Here is a 12,741-nt window from a genome sequence, read left to right as displayed (position 1 = left end):
TTATCCTCTAACTATGAAGGAAAGTCAAGTGGATGAATCAATTTGATTCCTCAAGTCCTAGTCAACTCCTAAGGAAAGACTAGCTTTAGAGGGATCCAAATCAACTAGCAAATTTCAATTATCAGTCAACATGGGAGTTTGATAACTCAAGAGTCTCCAATTACTCAACCAAAGCCAAAAGGAAAGAAATCTACACTAAAATCCAACCAAGTATTTTATCAAACACTTGGAAGGTATCACATAAAAACATAGAAAACTAGCAAGGAATATTAGATCCAAACTACCAATTGCAAACATCAATGACTAACAAATAATAGAAGAAGCAATAAATATGAAATACCTCAAATTGTATTAAATGGAAAATCAAATCTAACATAAGAGTTCATAAACTAAATTGGCAACATATAGTAATCAACAAAGGAAATAAATAAACTAAAGTGCTAAAATAAATAAGAGTAGAAGAGAAGTAAAGTAGAAATCTAAAATTGAAAATAGTTAAACATAAGAATCCTAAAACCTAGAGAGAGGAGAGAGCCTCTCTCTCTCTCTAGAAACTACATCTAAAACCTAAAATTATGTGAATGAAAGTTGTGTGAATGAATCCATGATTCCCCCACTCTGCAGCCTCTAATCTGTGTTTTCTGGGCCAAAAACTGGGTCCAAAACCAGCCCAAAATCGCCCCTAGCGTTTTTTGCAATTTCTGCACGTGGCGCATGTCACGCGTACGCGTTGATGGTCTTCTTCGCGTGTCACGCGTACGCGTCAGGTACGCGCGCGTCGTTTCTCGCTGGTCAGCTCCTTCGTTTCTTGTGTTCTTTCCATTTTTTGCAAGCTTCCTTTCCATCCTCTAAGCCATTCCTGCCCTATAAAGCCTGAAAACACTTAGCACACAGATCACGACATCGAATGGTATAAAAAGACATTAAAAACAGACAATTTAAAGGCGTAGGAAACAAGTTTTCAATCATAGCACAGAATTAGGAAAGAAAATGTAAAACATGCGAATTATATGAATAAGTGTGAGTTTAATGGATAAAATTCACTCAATTAAGTACAAAATATACCACAAAATAGTGGTGCATTAGAATGCCTTTGGTGTCCCGGGGTCTTATATCCTACATCACTGGGCACTGTTACCATACTGAGAACCTCCGGTTCTCATACCATATTTCTGTTGTTGTTTTCAGATGCAGGTCGCAACCCACCATGGTGAGTTATTTTATTGGTGACAGGAGCGGAGGATCTGGATATCTCTTGGAGTCTTTTTGATTTATTATATATATGTCTCTCACTTTTGTATTTTGTTTGGCCCAGAGGCTTGTATTTGAGAAAACAAAACTTGTATAAGCTGTTTTACTATCTGGTCTCATGTATTGTCTATATATGGCTAGCCGGCTTAAACTCCGCGAGCCGTGGCTAGATTCTTATGATATTATACTACTATATTTTGTTATATTACATCTGTTTCTGTGCTTTAAGTTAGTAGCTTTGCTAGTATGTCTTGCGCTTTTTAGATCCTGTTTTTGAGCTATATTCTTCTTCGGGCTTCTAGATATTATTAATTTCTTCTATATAATGATATGTATAAGTTTAGAACTGTCGTAACCTTTGATTAACCTTTGCTTTACGACGCGTGGTAAGGCTTAGGCTAATTAAGGTGTTACAGCTTTGCTTGGTGTTTTGAGTTGCGTAGGAATCGGCCAATGTATGATTTTGGTTTCCTCTTTGTAATATATAATGTTTCTGGACACTTAGGCTAGTGGACCATAAGATAGGTTTGAAATTAATTGTTGATAATTGTGATGTATGAGGATTTTGAGGATTGTGATGATGTTGGTGAATGACGATGTTGAATGGTGATAATTGTGATAATAATGATTGTGATGCTATGGGAGTGATGTGATGGTATTGTGAGTGATAAATGGTGTATATGAAGAATTAGATTGTATAAATTATTGGTAGGAGAATATTGAATTGGAATTATAGATTTGTGTTGAATTATGGAGGAAAGGTTGAGTGAATTAAGTGTAGAAGTGATAAAAGTACAATGGAATGGTAAAGTGTAGTGTGTACCGTATTTTGTGATGGATTGGGTATGTTTTGGTTTGGTTTTGTTGTGAATTTTGGAAGTTTTGAGAACCTAGCAAATTTTTTGTAAAAACCAGTTTTTGGTGAAGTTTGACGGATCATAACTTGATCCTTAGTTTTCAAAATTGATTGAAAATTATCTTAAATTAAAGTTCATCTAAAGATCTTTAAATTGATATAAAGTTTGATGAAAATAGATTTTTGTAGAGAACGTTATGAACGTTTAAATTTGGTGTTTAAAACTGATTTTTGCTACTTTATAAAATTCTGCAAGTCTGGAGGGGTATGCGTACGAGAACCTCTCCATACGTGAGCGTGCCATTCTATTTGGCACCTATGCGTACGTGAACACTTGTATGCATATGCGAGATGGGAAAAATTTTAAGTATGCGTACGCATATATGAGGCATGCGTACGCATAGACCCTGTTTTGCTGAAAAATGATTTTTCTTCATTTTTAAGGGTTCTCTAACTTTCCAAACTTCCTTCAAATGCCGTTTAAGAATACGATCTAGTGCTTGGGTCCTAATATTATTAAATATGATTTAGAGATTTAAATAGATGAATTTCTATATGAGTTTAGAAGACGGAGACTTATATTTCTGAAGTTGTGGTTGAGCGGGCGGAGTATTATATTGGTGATGATTCAGAGAACTTAAGAGGTGGCGATAGTTGATAGTAATTTGAGAAATTGGAAACCGGTGATGGTTATGAGGAGTTGGGAACTTGAGAATGAGTTGCGATTGATCTGAGATTGATGAACTTGAGGATTACTGATATTGGTTAATGAGCTGTGCTGTGTTACTGAATTGTTATGTTTGGCAAGTCACTATGTACCTCGGGCAAGGGCTGTGGCAGTCTCCCGCTTGTCAAGGTAGCGGTGCCGGCGTAGGGGCTGAGGCAGTCTCCCTCCTACGTTGAGATGTGAGAGCTGGGGTTGTATCCCGCTCGCATAACCTTTCCTGCTGCATGAGTGTGCAGAGCCTATATCTCTGGCATACATAGCCTATATCTCTGGCGTGGCAGACTCCCTGCTGCATGAGTGTGCAGAGCCTATATCTCTGGCGTGGCAGATTCTCTGCTACATGAGTGTGCAGAGCCTATATCTCTGGCGTGGCAAGAAAGGCTACATCCGGGAGGATGTGTCGGGTTGGCATTTATAGACCGAAATGTGATATCCCGAGCTAATAGGATAGGCATTCATCATATGCATCTTCTATATGCTTGTTTGCCTTGCTTAACTTCAGTTATACCTAAATGAATCACATGTCTACTTGTTATTTGTTTACTTGCTGTATATGTATATTACTTGTGCTTTACTTGTTTGTATTACTTGTGTTTTCTGCTGGAATCGAGGAGGCTCGGTAGGCGGTGGCGATGGATCGCACGGAGGTTAGGTTGGCGAAGGATGTGGGATATAGCGGTGTGTTTAGTATTAGTTAGAAATCCCCTAAGTTTAGATAACCCTGTTTATGGTTATGGTTTATTTATTTATTTTGTTAAGCTTGAATATTTGTGGTGTGAAGTTCTAGGATTGCCTCTGGCGGCCCGGAACCTTATATCTTATATACTGGTAACTGTTACCATATTGAGAACCTCCGGTAATCATACCATATGTTGTTGTTCTTTTTCAGATGCAGGTCGTAACCCACCTCAGTGAGTTGCGAGATAGTGACAGAGCGGAGTATGGTTCCATCTTTGTTTTATTCTGCTTTATTTTGATATAGTCACTCTCTCATCCTTTGTATTTATATAACCTTGTTGCCTTAGAGGCTTTATTTTTAAAAACTTTGAGAGATAGGTTGCTGTTGTTTTAAAACTTCAAAACACTGTTGTATTCAGTTTGACTAGCTGGCCTAAATTCCGTAAGCTGTGACTAGTCCTCTTTTTGTATGTCATACCTATATATATCTTGTTAATTTATTTATTACCTTGTGTATCCTGGAGCTATCTATAGGGTTTTATATGTATTATGTCTTCTTCTGTTCGTACCTATGCATTTAGTTACCATGTGTGAACGCTTCGCCTTTCCTAATTATGCTTTATGCGACTTTGAGCTTTACTCCTTCATCGGCCTTCTAGTTATATAAATTCTTGAATATATACTATATTATAAGCTTTAAAACTATCGTGGCACTATGTTATCCTTAGCTTTATGGCTAGAGGTAAGGCTTAGGCTAACGGGGTCTTACACTTAACAGCACTCACAAGTGAATCTTGGTTATTCACAAATGAACCAAAATTAGTTCAGAAATGAACAAAAACTAACTAAACAACCACATATTAACAAGTTCAGCAAATTCAAGCGAAACGAAGCCAAGTGAACTTAAATTAAACAGGAAATGAACCGAAATTTCTTGAGGAATAAAAAGTTTGGTCAATACTTAACAATAGCCACAAGTGAACTTCAGTTGATTCACAAATGAATAGAAATTAGTTCAGATTTTAACAAAAACTAACTAAACAACCACACATGAACAAGTTCAACAAATTCAAGCAAAACAAGAAAAATAAGAAAAAATTGAATCAGAGAAACTCAATCTACTAAATGAACAACCTCGATCCACTAAACCCTAACCAAACTAGTAGAAATGCGAGAATGTGAAAGAAAAACTGAACATAATGAACAAGTAGTTTTTGTGAGTACCTTGAGGAATCTTTGTTACTATTTTTCTGTGTTTTTTATTGATGATCTCAAATGTACCACTGAATTTCGCAGTAGTTTTTGCAGAGAATTTGAAATATTTTTTAGAGGTTTTGAGAGAGATTTCAAATTTCTTTGTTGCAGTTTTGAGTAGGAGATATGAATGGTGTTTCATATTAGAGCTCAAAAAGATAGGTAACGTTTTTTAGGGTTTCGGGTGCATATACATATTCTTTTAATGAGAATGGTTTTTGTTGGTGTTAGGCCTACTTGGTTGGACTTAGATGGCAATAAGGCTTGGATGTGTCACAAATCCAAATATTTATTTTATTTATTTATAAAAAAATATCTAATTCAATCCTGGAACTAATAATTCATTAAAAGGTCTAACCTCTCGTAAAAATATCGTGATGAAACTTGCGATGATAAATTGTCAATTAATTCTCTATCCAAAAATTTCATACAAGTGATGAGGAGCTGGAGTTTCACTGGCAAATCTTATTGCCACAAAGGGCTTCATACTTGTTTCAAAAGTTGATTTTGATTCAGAAACATTATTCCATTCAAATTTAAATTTTCATTGAAGGCGACTTCTATGAATTTTCTGAAAATGAATTAACCAGGATATTAAAATGCTAAAATGTCAATGTTATTTTAGGCCAAAAGTATCTGCATTATATAAACTAAAAATTTATAATAGAAATATACTTGTGATTTTGGAATTAAAAAAATATAATTCACACAATTTAACTTATGTTAAATATTAATTAATTAACTTCATGACTTTTCTAAAAAATTTCCATCCCAAGTTTTTTATTTTATGCTATATATTTTCCTTAGATGTTAGTATCAAAATAAATAACCAAACTCATATAAAGACAATATAAACATTTATTTCGAGAATAGATCTTCTCAATTTTTTTTGTTAAATTAATATTGTCAAGTGTGATTTTATATGTTTAATATCTTTTTTCATATATTTTTCTTTTAGTACCACTTAAAGAGTGTATAGTAAAAAATCACACTTTACAACAAAAATTGAAAGGAAAAAAATTGAAAAGATCTATTTCTCTTTCTAGATGGTCAGCTCCTTTGCTTGTCAGATATAGAAAGAGTCTCTCACTCTTAGCACCAAAAGGACAACAATGAGACACTTGGGTAGCGTTTGTTTTCGGGGGCAGGACACAGAGACATGGACAACACTTATTTAAAAAGTGTTTGGAAGCAGAGACATGGACAGTGGACATATTGTCTCCGAGACAGTTTTTGATACTTTTGTGTCCACTCTTTCACGAAGGACAATGATGGACACGGGATTTGGAAGAGTGGACACGGACAATTTTATAAATTTTGTTTTCCTTTTTTTTCCACTATTACCCCTTCTTATTTTTCATATTGCGTTGTTCAGAGATACTTTTTTTTCTTTCTGTTCTTCCTCTATCTCTTTCTTTTCCAGGTACTCTCTCCTTTCTGTAGAATTTTTTATTGGGGGTAGATAATTCTTTTCTTTTTATCGTTTTACTTCAATACCATTTTAACCTTATATTATATTATTTGATTTGTAATAAAAATAATAACAAAAATAATTAATCTTAAAATTTTTGAAAGATAAATATTAGCAAAAGTAAAATTGATCTTTTAAAATGCTAAAAAATAATTTATAAATTGTAATTGATTTTATATAATTTAAAGAAAAATCCATTTTTTATAAAGAAAAATCAGTTTTTAGATAAAAAAAATAGTTTTTTTTTAATAAAAATAGATTTTTATATGCAAAAACTAATTGTTTTTTCATGTAAAAATGGATTTTTTTAAAATTAATTTTTTATTTAAAATTAATTTGGCTTATTAACTTAAACAAATTTTTTTATTAATCAAACTCAAATTTATTTTTTTTGTTAATCTTAACCATATGTATTCCTACATATTAATAATAAATTTTAAAATAAAATAATTATATTTATAAATTTTATTTTAATATAAATACTAATATATTTTTTGATTAAAATTTTTTGCCTCCTTAAATTTGACTATTTTTCAAGTTCCGTCTGTACTCCTATGTACTCTCATTTTTTATTAAATTAATTTGTATTGATGTAGAAAATTTGGAATCACAGGGCTATTTTAGTCATTTCATATAATATTTTAGTATTATCCATGTGCATCCAAACATAATATTAGACATTACATTAGTGTCTTATCCATCGTATCCAAACACAATACACAAAAGATAATTTTTAGTGTCTCCGTCCTATTGTCTCCGTTTCAGTGTCATGTTCTGTCCTGTCTCTAAAAACAAACGCAGCCTTGAAGAATGAAGATCAAGTGAAGATGTTATGGAAGAACACTTTGCTGTCGTTGTTTCTTGGAACTTATTCTGTTTTACTTATCACATTTGCCTCCCTCCCAAACACGATTTTCCCATTCAATTCCCCAAATAATTTTGCAGCATGTAGCACATGCTTTTGAATATAATTTATTATACTCTGTGGTTTATTATCTGAGAGGTATTTCTTAAAATTTTCTAAAACCAAATTGTGACTTTGTTTAATAATGTGTGCTTTTGTGCTGAAGCAGAAACATTACAGTTTGTGACATTGAACATTTGATCCCAAATTGGAAAAGGATCGCAAATTGCTAGAACAAATTAGTACATATATGATATGTTAGAATTAAGAAGAATTATTTGGGTACTTAACATAATGTTGTCCACTATCTAACTTTTTTTTTTCCAGATTTTATTTATGATTTTTGCATTTATGGACAGCAGTTTTACAAGTTGAGACCCGGTTAGACATAATAAGTGGCCCCATGTGAAACACACTGACCACTTGACCTAATGTTTATTACATCTCTGATAAAAAGATCCACCCGAGCCGTACTACACCACATTCCAACTGTTTCCCGCTCCCAGTTGATTCATCTACCAATCTCAAAAATCAAATTGTTGCTTTAAATGTAGGTATAAAGATCTTTCAACAAGTTACCTACTAAATCACATTATGAAATTTGCCCATTGCATGTTGCTGTATATGAGTTATGACTTGATCTTACATGTCTTATGCAATTATTATTCGTTAATAAATATATGTCAAGCATGTCATTGCAACTGTAAGGTCTTGTGTTTCGGAAACCACTTGCAAAGACGACACTAAATTTTGGCATTTATCAACATTAGCTTCCACGTCAACCACTCTCCCAACTACCAAAATAACATGGTGCCAAATTCTAAGAATAACATGGTGCTTGAAGAGCTACGTTTTCAAAAATATTCCTCCGGTTAGAAAACTTGTGCACAACAACTAAGAAGGTTAAAGTGCAAGCTATTTCTTCATAATGATTTAAGTGATAATATGATGTCAACATTACCAGTAAGTGCTACGCGGCCAGTACAGGAATCTGAAGTATATATAAGCTACAAAAAGAAGGTGCAAAGAAACATAGATAAACCAATGATATTATCAAATTCAAATCCATGTTCCAGGGAAAATATCTTTAATCCTCAAAAGAGGGATATCCTAAAGTCATCATTGTTTCAGCTTCAAATCCATTTCCACGGGGAAGACCTTGCCTCGGTGGTTGAAGATCATGAAGTCAAGGTTAGCAGGCAAAGAAACAATCCTGCACCAAAGGAGACAAATTCTGATTGAGATTCAAATGATTCATAACATGTGAGATTGATCAGCAGCTAGTATGTAGAATTGTATATTATAGTCATGTGCCTCAACTACGAGGGCAGCACAACATAAACAAAGGAAGAAATAATAAACTTTTGAAAATGTAAAATTCCTTTGCAGAAACAGTGAGATATCTTCCTTGTCTCTTCTCTTCTTGATGAAATGTTGATAGTGAGCATATTTATCAAAGCCAGCTGCCTACCATCTTTCATCTACTGAGAGATTCTGAATGAACACATTGCTGATCATTGCAAATTAATGGATCCTTGCAAATTGCAATGCAATGAACACATAAAACAACAAGAACCTCCATTCTAGACCACCAGCTACACACGGCATGGTAGGACACTATGGATTTGATTTGTGTAAAAAAACAGGAAAAGTTGAATCTGATTTTTTTTCCCTTTCTGTTTGGCATTTCACTCCTCACAGAAAATGCATAAGGTGGAATTATATGTTTCTCAATTCACCTTAACAAAAGAACCTACTATGATTATTTCATGTATGACAATATACTTTTGTCCCTCTATTAAGTACAGTGGAAGAAAAAGATAACCTACAAATGAAGCAGCTGAATAAGATCAATTGATCAAGTTAGACCAAGCTTAGCTGAATTGCAACTATAACAACCCAAATTCTCACAGCAATGCTGCTCCAAAGTCAGATTTATTTTCCCCGGTATATTCACCTCTCTTTTAAACCCTGGCGTCAACTAGACCTATTCTATTTACATCCCCCATATTATTCTCTATATTTCCATTCCTTGACTATCATGGTGCTCTCTGCCAACTAAAGCCTCAACTCAGAAAATAGCCAGCAACCGACAGAACTTTAATTATATCATAGCTTTTGTGTTGGAAACAAATTAAACCTATATGAACCACTTCAACAGCCCATCTTATAATAATTAATTAGCAAATCATCATGACAGCAAAATGAAATCAAGCACAAACTACTTAAAACTCACTAGAATCTAGCACTCACATGAAACTAAAAAGAATGAATTAAATTACCTATTCTCCTCAGAATCTGGGTGTATGGACAGAAACTTCCCCGGCACAGTTAACGCAGCCCACATACAAAGAACTAGCCCCAGAGATAGCTCAGTCACCACCTGCGATCCCAAAAACCATAAATTGGATAATAAAAAATGCATCATTGCAAGAAGATTCAAACATGAAAGAGTAATTATTACATTGAAGGGAGGCCCTGAAAACTCTTCTTCGGTGATCTTGAGCAAACCCCTATCTACAACAAAATCAGAACCAGAATTAGATTCCATTGAAGAAGGTTAAAATAGAGAAAGGAAATGATGTGTTTGAAGGGATATATACATTGGATGGTTGAATAAGCGGCGTGAAAAAGAATGAGAACACCAAAGACTCCGATGGCAAAACCTAAAGCCATGATTTGGAGGGCAACAATGCAAATCGATCTACTTGATGAATTCTGAGGTTTTGGACTGTGAGAGGTATGTCTAAATCGCCAGATGCCCAACCCCGGTGGCTGTCCTACTGTGTAACCAAGCTGCCCACACAACCACACAAACCAAGTTACCATCATCTTTGCGTTGAATAAAAAGTAAAAACAAGGGCCTATATGCGCCAAAGTGAAGCTGGGTTTGCTTTGATCTAAACGACCGAACCAAAATATTGACCGGGTTTATTTTCAAGACTCTAATTCAATAGACCTGATCAAGCCATGTCAAATTAAAACCGGATTTACACCAGGCTATAAAAACAATAAAAAATGTTGAAAAATTAAAAATAAGTTAAAAGTTGTAATTGCCCACTGGTTCTAAACCCCAATCGAATCTAGCACAAGAATTGAACAATAGAACATAGAAAACTGAATATGGCATAAACAAATCTATTAAGTTTCGATGAAAAACACAACCTCAAATAGGGCTAGCAATAAGTAGAATAAGGTACGTTTAAACTTCACCCTAACCCAATTTAGGGAATTAAAACCTTTAACCAAAACATTATTCGCACCCTATCATTTTCCCTCCATTTACATGCCGTCTTTTTATGCTACCTTTTAGCCAATGATGTGCCTAATCCATGTGGTCATGTGCCTGTAATTATTCTAATTCATTTGTTGGTTTGAATTTATAGTAGTAGTAAGTGTGTATGTGCCGTTAGTCATTGCAAATTATCTTTGAACAAAGACTTTTCTTTAATATTTCTACCTAAAAGCATTTTACATCTCCTTTGAGAATTGAGAGTTAATGCATTGAAGCAAAAACAGGTAGTGGTAAGTGAATTGCATTTGACTATAAAATGAGAGATATTTTGGCGCTTCACTACCCAACACAACCCTCCATTCTCCTGGAGGATGTTCAAGAACCTGCAACCTAGAAAGGGAGAGAGAAAAAATTCAAGAGACTGCAAGATGACCAAATGAAAAATCAGAGTACTACTCACAACATTAAAATTTGGCTTCTACAGTTCCTTTTGTTGTTAGATTTTGCGCTGTTAAAAGGTAAGGGACTTTTTGAAAGGAACATGCTTCTTAGACTTTTATTCAGTATCTAATGCTCTCAAGTAGATATCTCCATCATGACTATCTATTCCCTTTTTAGCATTTAGCAACATGATACATATATAAATAATGAAATTTATCTTTTAGTCATCACAATTTATTTTTGGACTACCTTTATCTAGTAATCATATATCTCAACCTTTCTCTTTTCCTTTTTCATTTTGTTAAACTCATTTTCTTCCTCGACGTTACTTGATTATAAGTTATTATTTTGTAATTCAAACTGGTTCCAAAGTGATTCCAAAGATTGTGAATTCATCTGCTTCTCAACTTTTTCAATTATGAATAATAATATTCTGTGTGATCTGTATTTAACAAAATTAGCATAGACAGGAATATGGTTAGTAATGGTTTAACACGCAATCATCAATAGCAAGGAGTCTCTTTAGTCTTTACATGAACAAAAGATAAATCAAGAACTCCAGACAATCATATGCAAGACACTACGACCTTGTGTTTAGTGAAGCAAACTTAGGCCTTCATCGCTCCATTTTTCTTTAATTAAATTCAATTGACAAGCAAATCATAAGCAAAATATGGTTCCAGAATGTTTATTTTCATGCTTTCATAAAGCAGAAGGGTTAATTATACAAAAACTCCCACTGCATTGAATAAAGTTTAATCACACACTGTATTTTCATCTCACAAAGAGGCATAACCAGAACTAATCTAATAAAAAAGATAGACGAACAAAGAAATTTTAAAATTGAACTAAGCAATATACTTAACTGATCAAGTCATCAATATTCAATAATCAATTAATCAGAAATCAATATATCAAAAGCCAGAGAAAAGTGGAAGAAACACAAAATCAATGTCCATTCCATTAGGGAAATTCTGTTGCCAAAGTTTTAAAATTCCAGAAAAGAACTCAACACTATACAAAATACCGTAGTTTAAAATAAATAAATTCAATTTGCAGAGGAAGAGAAAAAAAATAACTAGTATTTGGATAAAATAAAACAAGAGACACATTTAGATTCCAGAAAGTGAAAGAATAAGTAATAGAAGATGAAGAACAAGAACGCATACCTAAGTTTCTGAAGGAGGCGGTTTTCGTTGCGGTGCCCGCAGCAGATTTTGCACGCGGTGGCGCTGGTGGATAGAAAAGCGGCGGACACAAGACCAGAGGAAAGCAGTTCGGCGACGAGCTCAAAGGATGGTGGAGAATGAAGTGGCTGCCGTAGAAGAAGATTTGAGATTTGGAGCAGTGGGTATTTGATTCATAGGCGTGAATACTTTAAGAGAACCGGCCAACTGGATACTGGTAGGGTTTGCCCCTGATTTATTCATTCGGCAGGTTAGGTTTTTGTTAATAACAACTGTAATTGCACGTGATAAAATTTTAAATTATTTTTTTTAAATAAATTTAAATTATAATAATTCGATTAATAAAAAAAATAATATATTATGTATTGTTTGATTTTTTTTTTTTAATCTAGTGTTAATTAGATTAACTCTAAAATAGTTATTAATTAATTTTAATAATTTATTTTTTTTAATAAATCAAATATATATACTGAATGTGATCATAAATAATATAATAATAGTTAAATCCATCAATAAATATATTGGCTATTATCACACTATAAAACAAATTAAATATAAAGGCTATTAGTATTTATAAATTTATAAAATTACACTGTCTTTGATTCGTGTAAGGATTTACTTATCAAATAAACTTAAAATATGAACAAAAAATATTTATAAAATGGACCTAGCATCACTTGAAAGAATCATGGAAAATAATCAACTTACCTTATCATCTATGAGAATCATTTCTATGT

The 12,741-nt window shown here is 33.4% G+C and overlaps 1 protein-coding gene across 3 annotated transcripts; it reads right to left on the bottom strand.

The window, feature by feature from the left end:
- Positions 1 to 8,073: 8,073 nt before the first annotated feature.
- LOC107648609 (membrane magnesium transporter) lies at positions 8,074 to 12,248 on the bottom strand. 3 transcript variants are annotated; one of them, XM_088491666.1, is made up of 6 exons: positions 11,987 to 12,236; positions 10,602 to 10,766; positions 9,745 to 9,937; positions 9,606 to 9,658; positions 9,424 to 9,524; positions 8,074 to 8,354 (listed from the first exon to the last, which is right to left on the bottom strand). In XM_088491666.1, exons 3-6 carry the CDS (start codon positions 9,815 to 9,817, stop codon positions 8,261 to 8,263), a joined length of 321 nt encoding a protein of 106 aa, XP_088347792.1. In that variant the 5' UTR covers positions 9,818 to 9,937; positions 10,602 to 10,766; positions 11,987 to 12,236; the 3' UTR covers positions 8,074 to 8,260. The 3 variants fall into 3 exon arrangements, with proteins under 3 accessions (XP_088347792.1, XP_088347793.1, XP_016207899.1); XM_088491667.1 differs by having other exon boundaries at positions 10,720 to 10,766; positions 11,987 to 12,209; XM_016352413.3 differs by lacking the exon at positions 10,602 to 10,766 and having other exon boundaries at positions 11,987 to 12,248.
- Positions 12,249 to 12,741: the final 493 nt, after the last annotated feature.

This window comes from Arachis ipaensis, chromosome B6 (assembly GCF_059453495.1).
Source record: "Arachis ipaensis isolate K30076 ecotype BB chromosome B6, ASM5945349v1, whole genome shotgun sequence".
NCBI classification, from domain to species: Eukaryota; Viridiplantae; Streptophyta; class Magnoliopsida; order Fabales; family Fabaceae; genus Arachis; species Arachis ipaensis.
The sequence above is the reverse complement of the archived record's forward strand: the minus strand, read 5'-3'. Positions and strand labels throughout refer to the sequence as shown.

Bases quoted from the DNA above. Each gene is read 5' to 3' on its own strand.
- LOC107648609 (XM_016352413.3), bottom strand. From the start codon at position 9,817: ATGGCTTTAGGTTTTGCCATCGGAGTCTTTGGTGTTCTCATTCTTTTT. The intron at 9,659-9,744 runs GTATATATCCCT...ATTTTGTTGTAG, and splicing joins CGCTTATTCAACCATCCAAT to ATAGGGGTTTGCTCAAGATC. The intron at 8,355-9,423 runs GTAATTTAATTC...CCTTTGGTGCAG, and splicing joins CCAGATTCTGAGGAGAATAG to GATTGTTTCTTTGCCTGCTA.